This window comes from Lonchura striata, chromosome 10 (assembly GCF_050655825.1).
Source record: "Lonchura striata isolate lonStrDom1 chromosome 10, ASM5065582v1, whole genome shotgun sequence".
Lineage (NCBI taxonomy): Eukaryota > Metazoa > Chordata > Aves > Passeriformes > Estrildidae > Lonchura > Lonchura striata.
Genome location: NC_140712.1, coordinates 15,712,158 through 15,730,364, shown reverse-complemented (window position 1 = coordinate 15,730,364; position 18,207 = coordinate 15,712,158). Strand labels below are relative to the sequence as shown.

The 18,207-nt window shown below is 39.0% G+C and overlaps 1 protein-coding gene across 1 annotated transcript in view; it reads left to right on the top strand.

Moving 5' to 3' along the window:
• Positions 1–1,456: 1,456 nt before the first annotated feature.
• The window catches only part of BNC1 (basonuclin zinc finger protein 1), a 41,623-nt gene continuing 24,872 nt past the window's right edge, over positions 1,457–18,207 (top strand). The window contains exon 1 of the mRNA XM_021537557.3: positions 1,457–1,596. Within this exon, the coding sequence (XP_021393232.3) occupies positions 1,588–1,596 (9 nt within the window). The 5' untranslated portion in view covers positions 1,457–1,587. The remainder of the gene's footprint in view (positions 1,597–18,207) is intronic.

Here is an 18,207-nt window from a genome sequence, read left to right as displayed (position 1 = left end):
AACTACAAGCTGGTCTCTTATTTAATTCTCCTGAATGTCCAGATTTTATTATTTTAAATTTTACTTCTTGTAAAGCCGTTTTTGTGTTTAGTGTGACAGCCTTGCTGTTTGACTCCCTTACCTGTCCTGGAGTTATTACAAGAACAGAGTGTAATAGTTTTTACCTACACAGCACTTTATCCCAAGGGATCTCAAGTTCTCCACAAAAAATAAATCCAGCCTGATGAGTGGGCCAGATGATAGGTAATATCTATTATTTTTTTATATAAGAAAAGGAAAATATGGAAATTCTAGGTGGTGTGCTCAGAAGTGCATAGCAGATGAATTTCAGAAGTAGGATAGAAGGTAAATACCACAGTTCCTTCCTCTGAAATCCGTGGGCAAAAGGATGACCTCTGGATTTCTTTTCTTCTGCCAGCTGCTTCCGCGAATCACATTAAGGTGCAACTAGATCTGTTTGTGCCTTGTACTTCTTTTGAAATTGATTGATTATCTCTGAATTTCAGCTCATATTCTGAATTGGGTGTCCTTCTGGTCTTTGCTTTGAGGGGGAAAGCTTGAAAAGGCATCCTGAGTATAGATTTGGAAGGCATGGTAGTTTCCATAGCAGCGATTCGTAGGCAGTAGCTCTGGAACATACCTGCACTGCTCAGTGTGCTGCTGGCAGTGTCCAGTGCTACTGAGGGCTTGATCCATGAAATCCAGCAGGGAAGAAGTGGTTGGAATTCAGGCAGCCTGTCTGAACAGATACCCTGTACCTGTTGTGCCTGTCTTAGTTGGGCTCTCAGAGCGGACAAAGGAGCCCCTGCTGACAAATCTACAGCTAGGAAGGAATCCTCAGTTAAGTATCAAATACCCATCAGAATAAGCTTGGGAAGACACTGCTGTCCCAACTAAGTGCCAGGGTCACGTTGTATGCATGTTTTGGGAGGATTATACATTACATATGAGGAGGTGTCTTTTCAGCAACCAAATGTTATCTGTGCCTGGGTCTCCACAGAAACAGAGATGCTTTGCACTGTTTCTGCTCACTTGCAGTTTCGCAGCATGCAGCACATTCCTTAGATTTTGAAGCAGAAAAACCGGAGTGTCTTTCATACTGTGCCTAGTACTCTTTCCAAAGCCAAAGAATTCACAAAGGCAGGAGGAAATAGAGATTTGCTTCAGAAATAAAAATTCTGCTGTCCTTGTTGCCATTTCCTTATGAAACTCCCTTCTGCCAACTCTGCGTCTGCTGCACAATTTGTATCAGAAACAGAATTGGTTGGGGCAAGTTTGTGACTGTAGCTGGCATTTCTGTCATGCCATGTGCTGAATGTACAGCCTCTCCCTGCATCCTGGGTGTCTGAGCACATTAGGAACACTGATGGGAGGAGGGCTTTGGCAGTGAGTGCAGGGAGGGAAAGCCACAGGCACACAACTGCACAGCCTTAGTGAGCAGTTTGCTGATGTTCATCTTGGAGGGCACCTTGTTAAAACTGTGGTGGACATGCCTGAGAGACACATTGGCTAATATGAGTTAAATCTAGCTACTAATGTGAGATTTCTGTGAAGCTATAAAAGTTTTTTTGTCTAAATTGGTCTTGCATGCAACATGTAAGTATACCAACTTCTTAAAAAATCTTAGCAGATGAAACTGAAATAGCTGGATCAGTTTGCAGTATAGGGACTCCATGAATTGTTCTAATAACATTTGACTGAAGAATTACCAGGCTATTCAATAGTGCTTGGGTTTGTTTCTTAATCCAGTTGCCTCATGACCGCTCTCTAAGCTTTCCCCTTCCTTTTCTATTCTTAACATTCAATAAAAATTAAACTCTCCTGTATTATTGCTGTAAATAACATGGAAGTAAGATAAGAATATACTTTTCAAATGTCACTGCTTTGCTCACTCCTGTTAGCTGAACTATAGTGCTTTGATAATTTAGTTGACTTCATTGAACTTGTGATAGCACATAGTTTTATCCCCTTAGTAGTAGAATTGATAAGTGCTTAGTAATGAGTAGATCTAATTTTGTTTGTTGCTGATATAAAGATGGGGCTTGCTCTTCTTCTAAATAGCTAAGAAGACACAACAGGTACAGAGAAGCTGCTAAGCTACAGAAATCTTTCCTTTCTGGAATTTTCTAGGTTTCTGCCACAATTATTTCTCAGAATTAAATATAATATATAAGATAAAACCCCATATTAACTGGGGGGGGGGGGGAGGGGGGGGAAGGGGCTTTCAAAACAAAACTTCCATTCAAGCTAAGTGATTAATTCCAACTTTTCAATAAGGCTGTCTGATGTCATGCTGCTAAAACATTTGGTTTAGACTAAGTTCCACTAAAACTCTTGCAGTTTAGAAAGTTTTTGTTACTTCTGTGACCTGCTTTAGAAACTTACTGAAAAGTTTCTGTAATTCTAAATTACAGAATTCTATTGCCCATGAAGTTTGAACAAATGACAGTAGCTGGATCCTAGGCAGGCCATGCTGCCAAACTGCATAAATGTCTTCTGAGCCCAATAAGCCGTGACTTGGACCTCCATGGGCTTTGGAGTAGGCTCTTTATGTGTCTTAATTCAGGGTAGCAAAGCCTTTGCAAAACTCTGAATGGGGTTCTGTAAAGATGGCTGTAAGCGACGAAGCTGGCCAGATGCTGTGATTTTTGTGATGAGGGTAAATATCTGGGATGAATTAAGGTGGATTAGTCAAACTACCTTTATACAGTTGCCAAGCTTTCAAAAGTGAAAGGCTGCCACTAAGTCACAAGACCCTTACCACAGGCAGCACCATGCTACTGTAACTGTTTTTTAAATTATTGCAGTGGGACATATCTCTTAATAACCATATTAGTACGGAGCTGCTTAATGACTTCACATGCAAATAGATAATTAAACCATTAAACGCTGTGGAACTGAGAACCATGTCCCTAGCGAACTTCAAAGTTGTCTGTCTTCTTAATGGACTGTAAAAGCCAAGCCTGGGTCTGAATCACAATGTGAGGTGGAAGGAACCTTGGAGATTATGGATCTAGATTTGAGCATTCTCCTGATTAGTCAGGTTTTCTACTTATCTATTTTGTAAATATATACAAAAATGTAGATGTTTACACAAGAACAACAAATTTCCATCAAGTTTTGCACTATAAAGAGACTTCTGTGTATATAGTGCTTTTATCTTTGATTTCATGGGAGAATAATATGGAGTTTAATGGTAAGATACTGTGAGAGAGAATTCTAGTGGAGTCCTCCTTCTGGATGTATGGGCCCAAGATTTCTGATACTGCAGAGTTTTTGTTAGCTGCATTTGTATTCAGAGATCAGACAAAAACTGTATTCTGAAACTGGCCCACTGGGAGGAATGTTGGGGGTGTCTGTGTGTGTGACACTGAGAATGGGAAGAGGTGGCCACTTTAGCAAGGTCCCCAGTACTCCCTGGAACTTCAGACATATGTCATACTTTTTATCTTTTAAATTTGGAGAACACAAATAGCAACAAGAACGGCAAATGGAATAAATCTCAGATTGCAAGATTTGCAGTAGAAGGGGTTTTGTAAGAAAACAAGAAGCCACAGATTTGGTCATGTCATTGGAACACATTATTTAATGCACTCTTCTGTTCTAGTATATGCATGCATCTTTTTTTGCAAGCTAACATTGAACATTTTGATACAGACCTTTAGCAACCACAGTGTTTGTAAGATTAAAAGACAAGGTCATCAGGCCACAGGGCATCTTCAGTTTCATCTTCTGAAAATAGGTGAACGTATTAAAAAGTTGTAGGAGAGTTTTTATTAGTGAGTAAATTTTACTTCTGTAACAAGACTTTTATTTCTTGTCACTTGCTTTTATTAGATATTTTCATTTTCAAATAACATTTTTAAAAAACCTCTGAGAAGTACCCTTGCCTGTAGCAGGAAGCATATCTCCCCATTTCTCTCTTTCCCTCTCTTTCATTATATGCTGGCATGAACACTCTGACATTGCTAATTGCCTCCACATTACACTGGCTGAAGTCCAACAGTAGTGGCATAAAAATTAATGAACAAGACAGAGCTCACACATAAGGAACATATGGTGCAATAGCGGTCAATTGCATTCGAGTTTAAAATAATGTCTTGAGAGAATCATGATCAAAGCAGTTTCACAAAATGAAAAGGGCCAGATTCTACTTGTGCTATGTATCTATGCTACTTCACTGTCCTCACTGAGAGTGTGAATGTGGACAAGGAGATTCCCCAAACTGTAGAGAATCCCAAAATGTTGTTTCATTAGAAAATGCAGTAGGAATTTCCCCCACTATTCTTACTGCAAAGAATAGTGTGAGTTAATTTTCTGCTAAGGAGAAAAGGGAAAAAATGTTATTTGAAATGGAGAGAATTCTTTAAAGATGTTATCATTGTCTCTGCTAACAGTGCCTTCACAGTGCAAGCTATGCAGTTTACAGAAAGGTGGCACAGTTATTTCCCATTATCCCAAAATGTGCAATTTAAAGTTAATACAAGTTAGTTTTATCTGTGTATATGCTTCTCGCAAACTTCAGATTTCAAGGCAATTAAGATAGTGTTAATACAAGGTACTCGCAAGATTCTTTTAAGTTAAAAGCTTGCTTAAGATTAATGTTAAAATTCATGTTTTATTCTCTTGCCAAAGTACATGCTAGGTAACCTCTTGTTAACATTAATGGGAGTTAAATATTTGCACTCAGAGGAAAATAGACCCCAGATACGATACAAACTGCTTATATTACATAAAATAAATAAGCACTGTTTGTTTAATAGCTTTTACTGCCTTACTGTGGAACAAACCGTTACAATAGTATTGCAATGTCTTACAGTATAAATTTATTTTTATTATGCTGGTGATTTCCTACCATGTTCTTTGTCTTGTGAGATTTGAACACTAACTTTAACTTATATGGGACAAGTCCTACAAGAGTTTAATGGATGACCCAAATAAATCACTCTATCAGTGCAGAGTTCATATACATGGAAAGGAGCTTTGTATCCCTTCAGTGCCTGTTTCCTCAGCCAGATGAGGTACTTCAGCCCATTCCCCAGGTTAGAGCAGCCTGGGTGTTGCCCAAACTGAAATGTGGCTGCAGTTGGCCCCACTGGGTCATTCCAGCCACTGGAGAGAGCTGGAATGCAGAAATGCTCCTGCCAGTCCCCAATATGCCTCCTGCTACTCTGCAGGAATTTCCTTGGGGCTAACTCACACTGGCTCATAGCCATTTCTACTTTAACTCCTAGCAGGATAAAGAAGATTTAGAACAGTTTATTGGGGCACTGGGAATGAATGGTAGGACAGTTCTTTACCTGTCTGGATATGAATCTTACCTGTATTTGAATTTTTCTCTGCTACTTAAAGAAAGTGTTTCTCAAAGAATTACTGAACTATCCTTTTGGTAATCTAATCCTGAAGCAGTAATTTCTTCTCATTCGTATTCTCAGAATATGATATAATGTTGATTTCAGTTAAGCTTTTATTTATTTCTTTTACAGTTAAATAAAATAGTTGATTTTAAATTTTGAGCATAGTTTTGGGTTTTGCTTGAGACACATTACAAATTATATGTTAAAGGACATATGCAATAGTTGTGAGCTGAGTTCAGTGCAGTATAGTGGCTTCAGCATATCCATTTGCATTTACAATGCAATTAGGTGCTATTCTCCCACAATTAATGGGCCAAATGACACTCCCACTTACTATAAAAAACTTCCCGATATGAATCGGAGATAACTGAGATTGATACTGAGACTTACGGAAATGCCCTGTTCTGCAGAGATGCAGCAGGGAGAGAACAGCACCTGCTGAGTTGCTGTTTCTGCTGCTCTTACCACAAGCTGGTTTTGGCCCACTGAGTCTTGGTCTGTACATGAGGAAGCAGCCTTTCTCTTCTCTCCCTGTTCATAAAAAGAAGGCAAAGGGTACTACCAGATGGCATGTGTTACAGAGCTTTTCCTTCTAGCACAGATTTTATTTCCAAGATGTAGAATTGTGAGGATTCCTTCAGTCATCCCCCCAGAGTCACAGGTTTGGTATCTCGCCAGTGGCATGTAATACACTTCCTGGCATGCTGTAGGAGAAGTAAAATTAGTTCAGAACTTCACTTTACTTTTGCGGCTTTTTTTTTTTTTCTGTGCTATTTGAACATGCCTGGAAAAGGATCAGTGTTTAAGTTTTATTAACCATTTCATTTCTGAGTGTGCCATAGCCTCTCAGCCTGGTTGTAGACTTGGACAGTTGTCAAAATCTGTGAACACTGAGTCTTGTTGCTTAATGCCAGGTGCAAGTATCTCTCTTGCTTTGTTCTGTTTCCTTGGTATGGATTAAAACATTGAAAGATAACTGGAAGTGACCTTAAAAAAATCCTTCATTTATGTAGCTTTTCTTACAAAAATGCTACTGGTAAAATTTATTTTTCAGGAGTTGGGACTTCCAGATGTGGTTTCAGGGTTGCTTTTGTAGACGAAAGAGAAAGAAAACAAACTAGAAAATTCAAGTAATTATTGTAGGTTGTTTCCCTTAATATTTTGAAGTGAATTTAAAGCAACTTTTAAAAAATCCCCATAAAATAGTTATTATAACTCATTGATTATTATATACTAATAGATATTTCTCTGGTTTGCAAATTTAGTTGCAACTTAACAAGTTGAGTGTCAAAAAGTTTATTTCAAGGGACTTCAGCAAAAAACTTCATTAGGACATCACAAATAAATTCTTTGGCATTTGCTTGCTTTCTTTTCTTTACTTTAGACAAAATCTTTTTATTATGTTATAGGTATAAGTATTTGTTTAATATTATGAGGAAAACTATGATTTTTTTTCCTATCCCTCTCACCTATTCCTTGTTATTTTATGGTGTGCTGTACTGTTATCTCAAGAACAATACACATCACATTGTATGCATGTAGTTGAGGACATGTTTATATGAAAAAGGAGATTGTTTCTGTCTTGCTATAATCCATGTTTGTACAATTCTTTCAATGTCTTTTAATTGTTTTGAACTCTAAAATTAAATGACTTCTAGATAAAATGAGCTTTCAGCTCTCTCCTTTTGTGACAGATTCCAGAGCATCTCTACCTCAAGGCACGTTTGGTCACCATTTTGCCTTTGTGACCCTTTCTAACCTGTACCACTCAGCAGGCTAGCACTAATGTCAGTACTGTTTACTTGGGCAAGACTGATAGCATCCAGGTGGAGTTTCCAGTCCTCTTTTTTTTTTTTTTTCTCCTTTCCTTTTTTTTCCCTTTTCTTTATACAGCCGTGGAATACATACCCCAATCAAAGAGTCAAGCAGCAGAGTGTTTTGCAGATCTGCCAGGGTTTTACTTTACAATTAGTTGACATTGTCATTTGCTTTTGCACAAACACAGGACAAAACCTCCACTCGGTGGGAAACAGCATGGTTTAACTAACTTCAGTAGTGTTGTACCACTCTGAGGTGTACTAAGGATCTGGCTTTTAAATCTGAATTTTTCCCTTTATTTGACCTTTTCTAAATACATTTTCTTTACACTTTGTGGTTTACTTGTAATCCTCGCTTCTCACTAAAATACTGACACCAACACACTTCAAGTTAATCACTTGAATGCTGGTTTAGTGACAGCAGTTACTCAAATGCCTTTTCCTTGCTTTTGTTTCATTATTTCATCTAGATGAACAAGGTTGTTCAAATTAGTATAAATCAGTCCACTTACAGCTTTTGACACTTGCAATTTAAGTACTGAATTACTGTCCTTGACAGCTGAAAGTTGCACATTCTCTGAATTTAAGACTGGAATGTAATTCCTGGCAATTAATAATAGATCATTAGAAATGCTCTGAAAGTATCCACAACTGAACTGTAAAAGCGGTGTGACTGATCAGAATCCTACTGAGTGCTGCAGCAGCGCCTGTCGGGGAGAGAATATTTAACAGCGAGTGCCTTCCTCTGCAACATCAGCTCCTCCAGCCAGCATAAAAGCAGGGTGGGAAAAGTCCCCGGTCATGTCTTTGGGGACCAACCTCTGCAAAGTGCTTAAATACCATTAGTGTGGCAAACTGTGCCGGGCACTTCTCATAGTCAAGTACAGGAAGTCCAGTGTAACCCCAGTGCTCAGCTGAGGTTACATTTCTTTAATGCACAGAGATCAGGAGCCCGCTGCTGGAATGCAGCAGGAGGCTCCATCCTTTGGCTTCAGCTGCAGCTCGTGATCTTACCTCATTCCCAGATAACAGCTAATGTGGTGGCTGTTTTTCCAATGTTGATACCTGTGTAGGTTCCTGGAGGAGATGAGCAGATTCAGCCCACTGAATTTTAGAGAGAAGTTGCTGAATTAAGTATTTGCCTGTTCAAAAAAATTACAGATTTGTCAACAGGTGCAAATCTCTAAAGATGAAGCTTTGTAAACATACTTTATTTCTCCCCTTTGGTTTTGATATTGATTTCCTGATTGCAGGAGTGGTGTGCAGCACTCCTCTTGCCCGTTCTCACCTATTTGCGCTGCAGCATCTTTGTGACTCTGCCACTGTTTGTGCACTGATGACCTAGTGCTGAGATGTTAAAGCTAAACAAAGAACCCCAAAAATAACAATTTGCTGTTCTCCAGTTTTAAACTTAAAGCAAAAATCTGAATTTATTTCAGATTAGAATTGCAGAACTGTTTTACACACAGGTGAGTCTTTCACTGTCTGTTTTACATTAGCTTGGTGGTCAGTCTGTTTAGAAGCTGGAGGTCCCTGCAATAGGAGAAAAATCATGTTTATTGTGCCTATTTTCTTGTGAAAGTGAGTCACGTGTGCTTTTGTTACATTTATGGCAGTTGATTGAAATGCAGAGCAATAACTCATTCTAAGTTTTGTAGCATTTGTGGACATGTTATAAAATACCCATCCAAGAAAATAGTCAAGATTTAAGTCTCAAACTAAAATTTATTTACCACAAAATAACACTGTCTTATTATTACATGCTGTGTCTTTGTGCAGGTGCACAGTCACTCTTGCTGCTTTTATCATGGATAACATACTTGGAGCTAATTTTAAATAATTTTGAAAGGGAATTTAAGAAATCTGAAGTTTTTTGCTATTGTTTTGATATGGTAGTGTTTTCTTCAGTATGTCTGGAGGCAAGAGAGAAGGAAGGGAGAAAAGATGATGCTTACTGAAGCTAATCTTCCTAGGCCCCATGTATCAACATTTCTGTAGAGTCCTGTGCAGAACTAGGCAGAATATCTGCTTTAGGCTCCAGCTTTGAAACACCCACAGAAGGCGCCTCTCCCTCTGCCCTGAAGATAGAGGAAACCTGGACAGAATAAACTTTCAGAATATCCTCTGCTGATGCTTACTAATTGTTAAAGAAGTCAGGAAATGTTGTTCTAAAAAAGCTTACTCAAGTTGCATTCATTTGAACGTATGCTTTTCAGAACTTGACAAGCAGTTAAGTAATGGCATGAGACTGGCTGGCTCTGAAACAGCCCTTAGTGCAGCCCAAGGTATTTCTTGCTTCTGCAGTGGGGCAGATCCCTGCACAGTCAGGAAGGTGGAGAGAGAGGTATCCCAGCCTGTAGTCACACAATTGCCTGGCAGAAGGTTGGCAATATGGTCCAAAGTCAGCATTCAGCCCATTGGGCCAAATTCTTTGGAAAACTGTCTAATAAATAGATAAAAGTCCAAAGGTATTTAAGCTTAAACTTGCATTAAAAATTCTTCCTTTTGTTATGTAGAGAAACATTCCAAAATTTTGTAGTGGACTGATGCTGAGGCGAGTTACATTTTCGCATGTAACATGGATTCAGACAATATTTCTGCAAAAGTTAGGTGGTTACTTGCAATGCTAAGATGGACATTTGTTCAAAAGAGAAGACATGTCTAGATTCATTGCTACTTCAGAAACTTAAAAAAAAAAAAAAAAGAAAAATTTAAATTGCACCAATAAAAAGGTCTTGCATCATGCCTAAGGTCATTAGCATCTGGCTTTGGGAAGCTGCCAAAGGGAATGAATTTCAAAGACTGAGACTATTAGCTGAGAGCCTGCCAGTCCCAGGAGGTCTTACCTCAGTCTTAGAGCAAGAGCTTCCTGGCAGATCTTAATAGCTGTGACAGTACTTTGAGTGCGAGGATATCACTCAGGAGCGAGTCTAGGACTACACAGGACTTGGAAGAAACTTTTGTAACGCAGTGAATGGCTCCAGGAAGCCACCCGAGCCCAGCAACCGGGCAGTGTGCAGGTGTTGCCTGCTCACAGAGGTTCTTTCTGCTCCGGGGGAAAACAGATGCTTTTCTGCACCTGCTCTACTTTCAACCCAGCTCAGAGACATGCACTGCATTAATCTTGTGCAGAGGTGACCAAGGCAAGGTGAATCGGCAGGGTCTCTTCCCCAGCCATGCACAAGCAGATCTCTGGATGAGCAATGCTGTATATAAACCCTCAAGCCAAGAATAGGCAGTGCCTATGTATGGCAGGCACTGCTCCTGCTCAGTCCTCCAAATACTTCTCCAGCCAAAAACCCCAATCTCTTCCAACTAGCCTGAAACGAGTCACAGTCAGATTGTTTCATCAAGTCCTGTCTTTGTCAGGCACTGAGGAATGGATCTATGGTGCATGTTATTGTCTGTTAACATGACACGGCAGTTTAAAATAGGTGCCCATCCCTTCCAGCAGCCTTTAACAGACACTACAAGGAGGTCAGAGGAATGCAGGCTCTTCTGGGGTACAAACAGCTGCCCAGGGGTGGGCTTTGGAGCACATACATCCATTTTAAAAGGAGAGTGTGTGTGTGTGTCTCTGTGTATGTTTTAGCACATACATAAAACCAAAAAGAGTTTCAGCTGAGGCATCCAGGAAGTGAACTACCAAAACAACCCTAAGAAATAAACCCCCCAAATAAATGAGGCAAACTTGCAAGTCAAATTGCATCACAAATTCATTCTTTCCTTCAGTGCTTTGTGTCCCTTTTCCAGTGTACTTCTCTACTCAGCGTCAGTTATTGTCCCCAGACATTAAAAACCTGATGTTCTCACCATGTTACTGATGGAAGTATTTCACTGATAGTAAAATGAGTGAGCATAAGAACAAATGTTCATCAAAACCTGCCTTGCTTCTCTTTCAAGTTCACCCTCCTGTTGTTCTCACCTATTCTTGATATATTATTGGCAATCCAGGTGTAATAGAAAGAAGTGCCTAAAATCACTTGCAGGGCTATATTAGTGTACAAACATGAAACAGTTGTTCAAATAGCATATTGGTGTTGCAATACATAGAGATGAAATATATCTTCTTCAAATAAGAACCATTGTTGTTCCATAGAGAACCTGTGGCTCATCACTCTTCTACATGAGATCATTGCACAGCAGAATGAATTTTACAAAACATAGTGCAGGTAACTCTAAAATGGGATGGATTACTGCCTTGCTTTATCCTCAGTAATGATGGCTGGTCTCAGTTTAGTTCTCATATGGATTCAGTTTAGTCCTTACATTGCTAAAACTGGCATGTTTTTTCTTGGATTTTTTTTTTTTTTCCTGATAAATGGAATCATATTCAACAGGATCATGGAAAGCAAGGATTTGAGTGAACTGTGAAAAGAAAACATGTTTTTCTACAGTTGATCTGGGTGGTTGATGGGACACAATGGGAAAGCACACACTGTGTGCAGGCCCCTCAAGTTCTGTGATGCCTTTCCTCAATAGCTAAAATAAGACTTAATTTTAAATATCTGCTTGTGCTATTATAGGCCCTTTGGATTTTGTTGTATGAGTAGCCAGAGAATTTTTTGCAAAAAATAGAGGAAGACTTTTTCATATGGTTCAGATTTGTTCAGTTGGGTTTTAATTGCAGGTTCAGTGGCATCCCTCATGCAGTTTTATCTGTAAAGTGAAAAAAGTTTAAAAGTGACACACAAGTAACTTAAGTATTTTAAAAATGTTAATAATCTGTTAAATCTGCTTAAATTTAACTTCAAAAAAACCATCTGACTCTGAAATAAAATATTTTTGACAAAGACTAAGCAGTTTGAGCCAAAATAAATTTGTGAAGAGCTACTCAAATACTTTTAATTGAAAAATAACTTGTCCATGTTTTTGCTGTTAATATTAAGTGGAAGTCTAGTTCACTGTTCTTAAAAGCACAGTTATTATATATATATATTTTAAAATTCTGAAATACTGATAGGCTAATTAAAAGAAGATCAGTGCTTATGCCACTCCTGCCACAGCTGCTTGGGGCCAGGTACTGGCATTGCTAATTGGGTGTGTTTTTGCCTAAGGCAGCACAGCAGGAGCTGGACCTGGTGTCCCCTCCGTGTTCTCTACATGTGTGCTTGAGTGATGCTTGTGCTTTCTGGTGAAGAAGTGTTTGATTTCAGAGAGGAGGAGCAAATGCTCTTTAATGTGGATGTCTTTCTTTGCCCAAGATCACGGTTCCTTTATTGGCTTATTTATTTGTCAGTTGTGTGTCAAAGTTCAGCTGAGTGTTCAGAGCCTCGTAATTTCCAGTCCTGGATATGGTTGTTAGACGCCTGAGATTTGCAAACTGCAGCTCTTTGGTAAACACTTGTTTCAAACTGCATTTATTTAGTAGAGAGATAATAAAGAAGGTATCTGCTGTACTTCTTGTCACAAATGTTCTTTACATAGGCTCCTTGGGCCAGTTTTTCTGATTATAACTGGCTTGGTGTGATGCAGCACTTTAATTGGTACATAAAATAAGCAGCATGTTCCACTGCTAATGGCTGGACTGTATAGAGCAGTTTCTAATTAGACTAAAGAAGCTCCAAATACTGGCATTGTCACAAACTGGCTTTCCAGCTACTTACTTACATCACAAAATCTGTGTATGAAAGTAGCTTGCAAACATGTGTTTCTCATTCTGTGAGGCAGATGCTTCACAATGAATGTCATCCAGGCAGTGTAGTTTGGAGAAAGTATCTTGATAAACAGAATATGAAATTTCTATGGCTAGAAATGAGTTTTTAGAGCTTTTTAAAGAAGCCTATTTTTTAAAATAGACCTATTGCAAAGGCTCTTCTATTTCTCTTTACTGGCCAGTATAATATGATGGTTCAGCACAAAGACATCTTTATCTAAGTGTATAGAGGAAGAGTTTGTAAAGGTAATTGGGACTATACCTGTACTCTGCTGGTTTTATAAGCAGCTGTTGCCACTCACTTCCTAAAATGGAGCTCAGGAGAAAGTGCTGTTCTTGGGGAAGAGGATGAAGCCACACAACTGACTGAATGACAGGCTGTCTCTGTCCCAGGTTTACTGTATCATTTTGGGTAAATTACAAATTTACCAGATTGGTCAAGGGAGATAATGCTTTCCATGAGGGTTGTGATGTTTTATTGGTGGGGTTTTTGATTAAAATGTGTTGAAATTACTTGGAAAGAATGGTATCAATTGTATTTCTGGGAACTAAACAGATTTATAGCAATGAGTATTTTAATGTATTCAGAGTATAAAAGGGTGCCTTTTTAGTAGTCCTTCTTTACTGTAGGGAAAACTAAAGATCACACCAAATACTTAATTTCTATTTGAAATTGCAACAGGTTTTAAATCAAGGTTTTGCTGACAATACCACAGCTTCATTTTACCATGAGGGATTTGAGAAGAAGATAGCGCTAAATGCTCAGGCTGAATTTAGTGTTTATTCCCTCTTCAGGTTTTTGTCTGTGGAGTTTTAGTGCTCTTTTAATCAGAAGTTACAGAGGCTGGATGTCAGCTGCATCTCCTATTTGTGGAAGAGACAGTTCAAAAAGAATAGTCTCTAAATAACCTGTTGGACAAGGAGCTTATGTTAGAGCCATATCTGGGTGAAGAGTTTAACACGGAAAAATTTATGACAAGCTGAGGGCTTTAGAGCAAAGCATGTGGCTGGACTAATAAAAATGTCTCACAGTTACTGCTGGAGGGTTTGGTCCTGCTTCCCTTGAAGCAAGTGACACAAGTGACAATGGCTGTGCAAAGGCAGGAAAAGTCTTTCAGCTTGTGGACACCCTCAGCAGGAGGGGACACCTGTCCCAGCCATTGAGAATGGCATCAAAAGTAATCCTGAGCTGCCATTAACCCCATGCTGCTCCAGCATGGGCTGTTGCAAGGTAGTGGCCTTTACATTCTATAGGGCAGTGACCATTCAGCTTGTCTCCCTAGGAGCCCCAGGCTCCTTCTTACTGCCACTGTATGGTTTATTTTAAACTGGGACAACATAAAAAAGAAAAGGAGGTTTGTGAAAAGTCACACAAACGGTGTGTGTGTTTAGTATACCTGAAGGCTCGTTACTTCCTTGTGCTAATCCTGCCAGGCCTCCTCCTTCAATCACTTCTGTGTCGGTCTGGCAGTCAGCTTCCTGCAGATATTTTATCCCAAACCACTGCTCCATAAGAGACTTCTGTTTTACACCTGCCACCCTTCTTATGATTGTATGATTTCACACCTTGTTCTAGCCCTGGCACTCCTCCAAGCAGTTCCCAAACGTGCACTAAAAAGTGGTTGGTCTTGAAGCACTTTTCTTCTTTTCCACTTTTCATGCTATGCATACTTCCCTATTATTTTAAACCACTGTATTAATGGAGGGAAAGCCCAGGTAACCAGTCCAGGGCTTCAAAGCTATTAACAGGGCAGCTCTGGTTTCACCCTAAAATAGTTTTGTTCTTGCTCAAGTGCATTTCAAGAAGCATCAGTGATAAAATTTAAGGGACTCAGTAGCCAATACAATATTTAATTCACATCAGCTTTGTGTTTCTTGAATTGCTTTTCTCTGTTGCAACACTCAAACATTCCCACAAGTTATTTACTTCTCAAAGCTGCCAGCTGTCTGTGGTATCCCAGCCACTTTAACCAAGTCAAGTGTCCAGATCACCCAGATAGATACAGGTTGAGCTGACAGTTTAGCTCTAGTCTGAACACATTTAAGCTGATAATTCCTAGTATGCAAGTCTGTTTTTAATGCTGCCTAAGTACAGGGTGGGAGAGGTTTCTGATTTTTCTATACAGTGTCCTGTCAGAAAGCTGAAAAAGGGATTGGAAAAAGGAGGAAAGGGGCTGGAAAGCCTGTAAGCAGAGAAGGGCTCTGTGCTGGAAGTCTGCTCTGGGTTCAGAGGAAGGCAAAGTGGTGAGGAGATGAGAGGAGGGGAACTGCGGAGGCTGCCCGGGCAATGGGGCAAGGCAGCATCGGAAAATAAATGAGAGCTCACGGCAGATGCCAGTTCCTCAGCCAGCTATTCTTGGCATCGAATATAAAGCTTAAAGCAAGGAAAATTTATATTTATTTATATATGTGTGTGTATGTATATGTATGTATGTATTTTATTTTTAAAAGATTTCTCTTATTTCCAGGTTTTAAATTATTTCAAATGCTGCCTCTATTGGAGGTGCTACAATAACTCAAAGCTTCACAGAGACAAATCTATTATGGCTTATATCATAGGAATGCCCAGAGGCCTCTTGTAGGGACAAAGCCCCATTGTGTCAGATGTTATGGAAACATCGTGTATATCTTTGATTTATAGTGGATTTTGAATCACCCTTAATAGTTTAATATTTTTTACCATCAGTAAGTTTCAGTTTTCATGTTTTGAAAGGGGCTTTGAAAGGACTTTTCTAGGTTCGGGCAAAAATTTCTATAGATCACTACAGCCAGCTTTGCATACAATTTCTATATACCACCATTGGCAAATACCAACAGTAGGCAAAAAACAAGATATAAGCGATTCTAAAGATGTATCGTGGTGGTAGATTTGAACAGTAACTGTAAAAAGAGTAGGAAAATGAGAATTTTTCTTTTTTTGTGAAGCAGTCTTAGAATTTAAATGTCCCTTTGCTAGCAAAGTATTTAGACATTCTGTGACCAAAAATGAAGGAGGCAGAAATGTGTTGAAAACACTGAAGGATCTTTTGGAAAAACTTGGTGTAATATTTTCAGTTAAGTATTGTCAGTTTTGTTTTTCACCAGTAACAGTAGGATTTAATCTAGCTGTGTGTTGCTAAGCTGTTTTTTTGGATATGATAATCTTACAGACACTAGGTTGACTGTACAGTATAAAGTTGTTCTATTAAGCATACCAAAAGTGGGACAGTTGCTTGCACAATTTAGCAGCAAACTCTGTAAATAATATTTGGAGGCTACTAGGACTGTTAATTTATTTTAACAAGTGATTTTGTAAAGTTATAGCTTTGACAATGAATGGTAATTTTATTCAATACATGAACACAGTAATTTTGAATTTGTTCAGCGTAATAAAATAGCATCTGCTATGCACGAGTGTTGGAAGACAGTTGGCCTGTGACTGCATAAAGTGATGGTTTGTTGTAGCCAGAGTTCCAACATTTTTTGTTAATGCCACTCACATCACCAAGGTATATCCAAAGCTACCACCAAGAAGCCAGGCAGTTTCCACTGCAAGTTTCTCACATATTATCCTTCTGCACTCCACTTCTGAAGTCTTATCTCCCTTGTCCATAGCCAAAAGCTACTAACTTGGAACAAAGTTCAATCAAGACCCAAACATAATGAAGAAGGAGAAATCACAAAAGATGGAGTTAATGGCTGCAGCTACCGCTGTGGATCCTTTTGCCACAGGCTCTGAAAGTCTGGAAAATTAATCAAAGTTCAATCAAGGATGTATGATATTGCGGCTGCTGCTGCAGCAGTGTCTGCTGTCACCTGGGAGCTGTCCATTAAAAACACTCGCTGCAAACCGTCCTGGTATCGACGTGCTAGCCTGGTCGGAGGGGGTAGTCAGATGCTACTCCAGGACATTGCTATGCTTTCACTCCTGGGTAAACTTCAGAAGTTTAGCACATATTCTAGACATAAAAAGAACAGGCACATATCTGGAGTAAGTAAAAGAGGCAGCTTTGAAGAAATCTACTAATGGAGGATGGGTGATGCTTTCAAGGAAGTTTTTTTTAGAATGTCACTGTAAAATAGGAACTGAAATTTTCTCCCAATGAATTAGAAGAGTATGTAGATGGGAAGAGAGATGAGAATTAAAGTTTTGGTTAAAGCATAAAGCTGTAAGAAAAGTCTTCAGCAAAGTGGGAGACCTGGTGAATAAGCCTCTGTGACAAGCATTGATTGTCACAGAAGTGACAGTACTTTAAGTATAGTTGTGAAACTCAACCATTTGGTCAGAAATTTGTAGCTTGCAAAAGAATCTTCAGTAGATAAATTAGTACATTTTTTTGCACTAATTCTGAATCCAAAATTTGTTTTAAAAAATACAGACTATTTGCTTTTTATTTCATTGCCTGGGAAAAACATGTTTGATGTTTATGATTAAAACTTGGCAAGAGTTGCAGGCAGGGAAAATTCATCTTTCATTTTATCAGTCTGCCACTGAGACATGTCCTAGTCATCTCTCTAATACTCTAACACTCCCATGAAACAAAGCAAAATTGCCACCACTGGTATTACTGCTGTGTTACTCATCAGTTATTATATGCCATGGTTTAAACGGTTAAAAACCACTACCTGGTATTACAGAACAAGAAGGACAGAAAAAAAGAGGAGAAAATAAAAAACAAAGCCATAACCAAAAGGAAGGAAGAGGCTGGAGGCTGTGAAAATAAATACAATGCTCCATAGAGTAGGTGAAGGATCTCCTGTATTGGTAGGATCCATCATTTTTGGGGAAAAAAGGAACAAAGAACATTACTGTTTCAGGTATTATATTGCCAACTTTCCTTTCTTTAACCATGTGAATGAGTGGATACCAGTTTTATGGCAGGCATTTTATTCTGTCTTTGACACACCTCTGGCCCAATGTCACACCCTTTGGCCCCAGGGCACAGTCGTGGTTCCTGACTGTTCCTCTTATGACAACACCAAGTCTCTGGAATTCTGTCTCAGCCCTTTCAATCAGATAGCATAAACATGTCTGTCTCCTCATTGTATTTCTGCGTGGTTCATCAGAATGGCTTGACTGAAATTACTGGTATTCTTTTGATAAACCATTAGTGTTAGAAAAGAGTTTGAATTTTTTTGTCAATTACTAAATCTTGGTGAAAGGAGAAACTGCCTGTTAAAACTTGTGTTGTAATTTGAGGATTAAATGCTGCACCTCTGAGAAACATCGGTATCAAAACTGATTTGCTCTAAGAGACTTAACGTTGTTAGGAGCTGCATTCTGACAGGGTAGATGCCTTAATAACAGAGTTAGCAATTAAATGTTTTAAACTTGTCACAGGACTTGGAAGATTAGAGGGCAGTTGGTAGACTGGTGCAAAAAGGGACATGTGTAGCC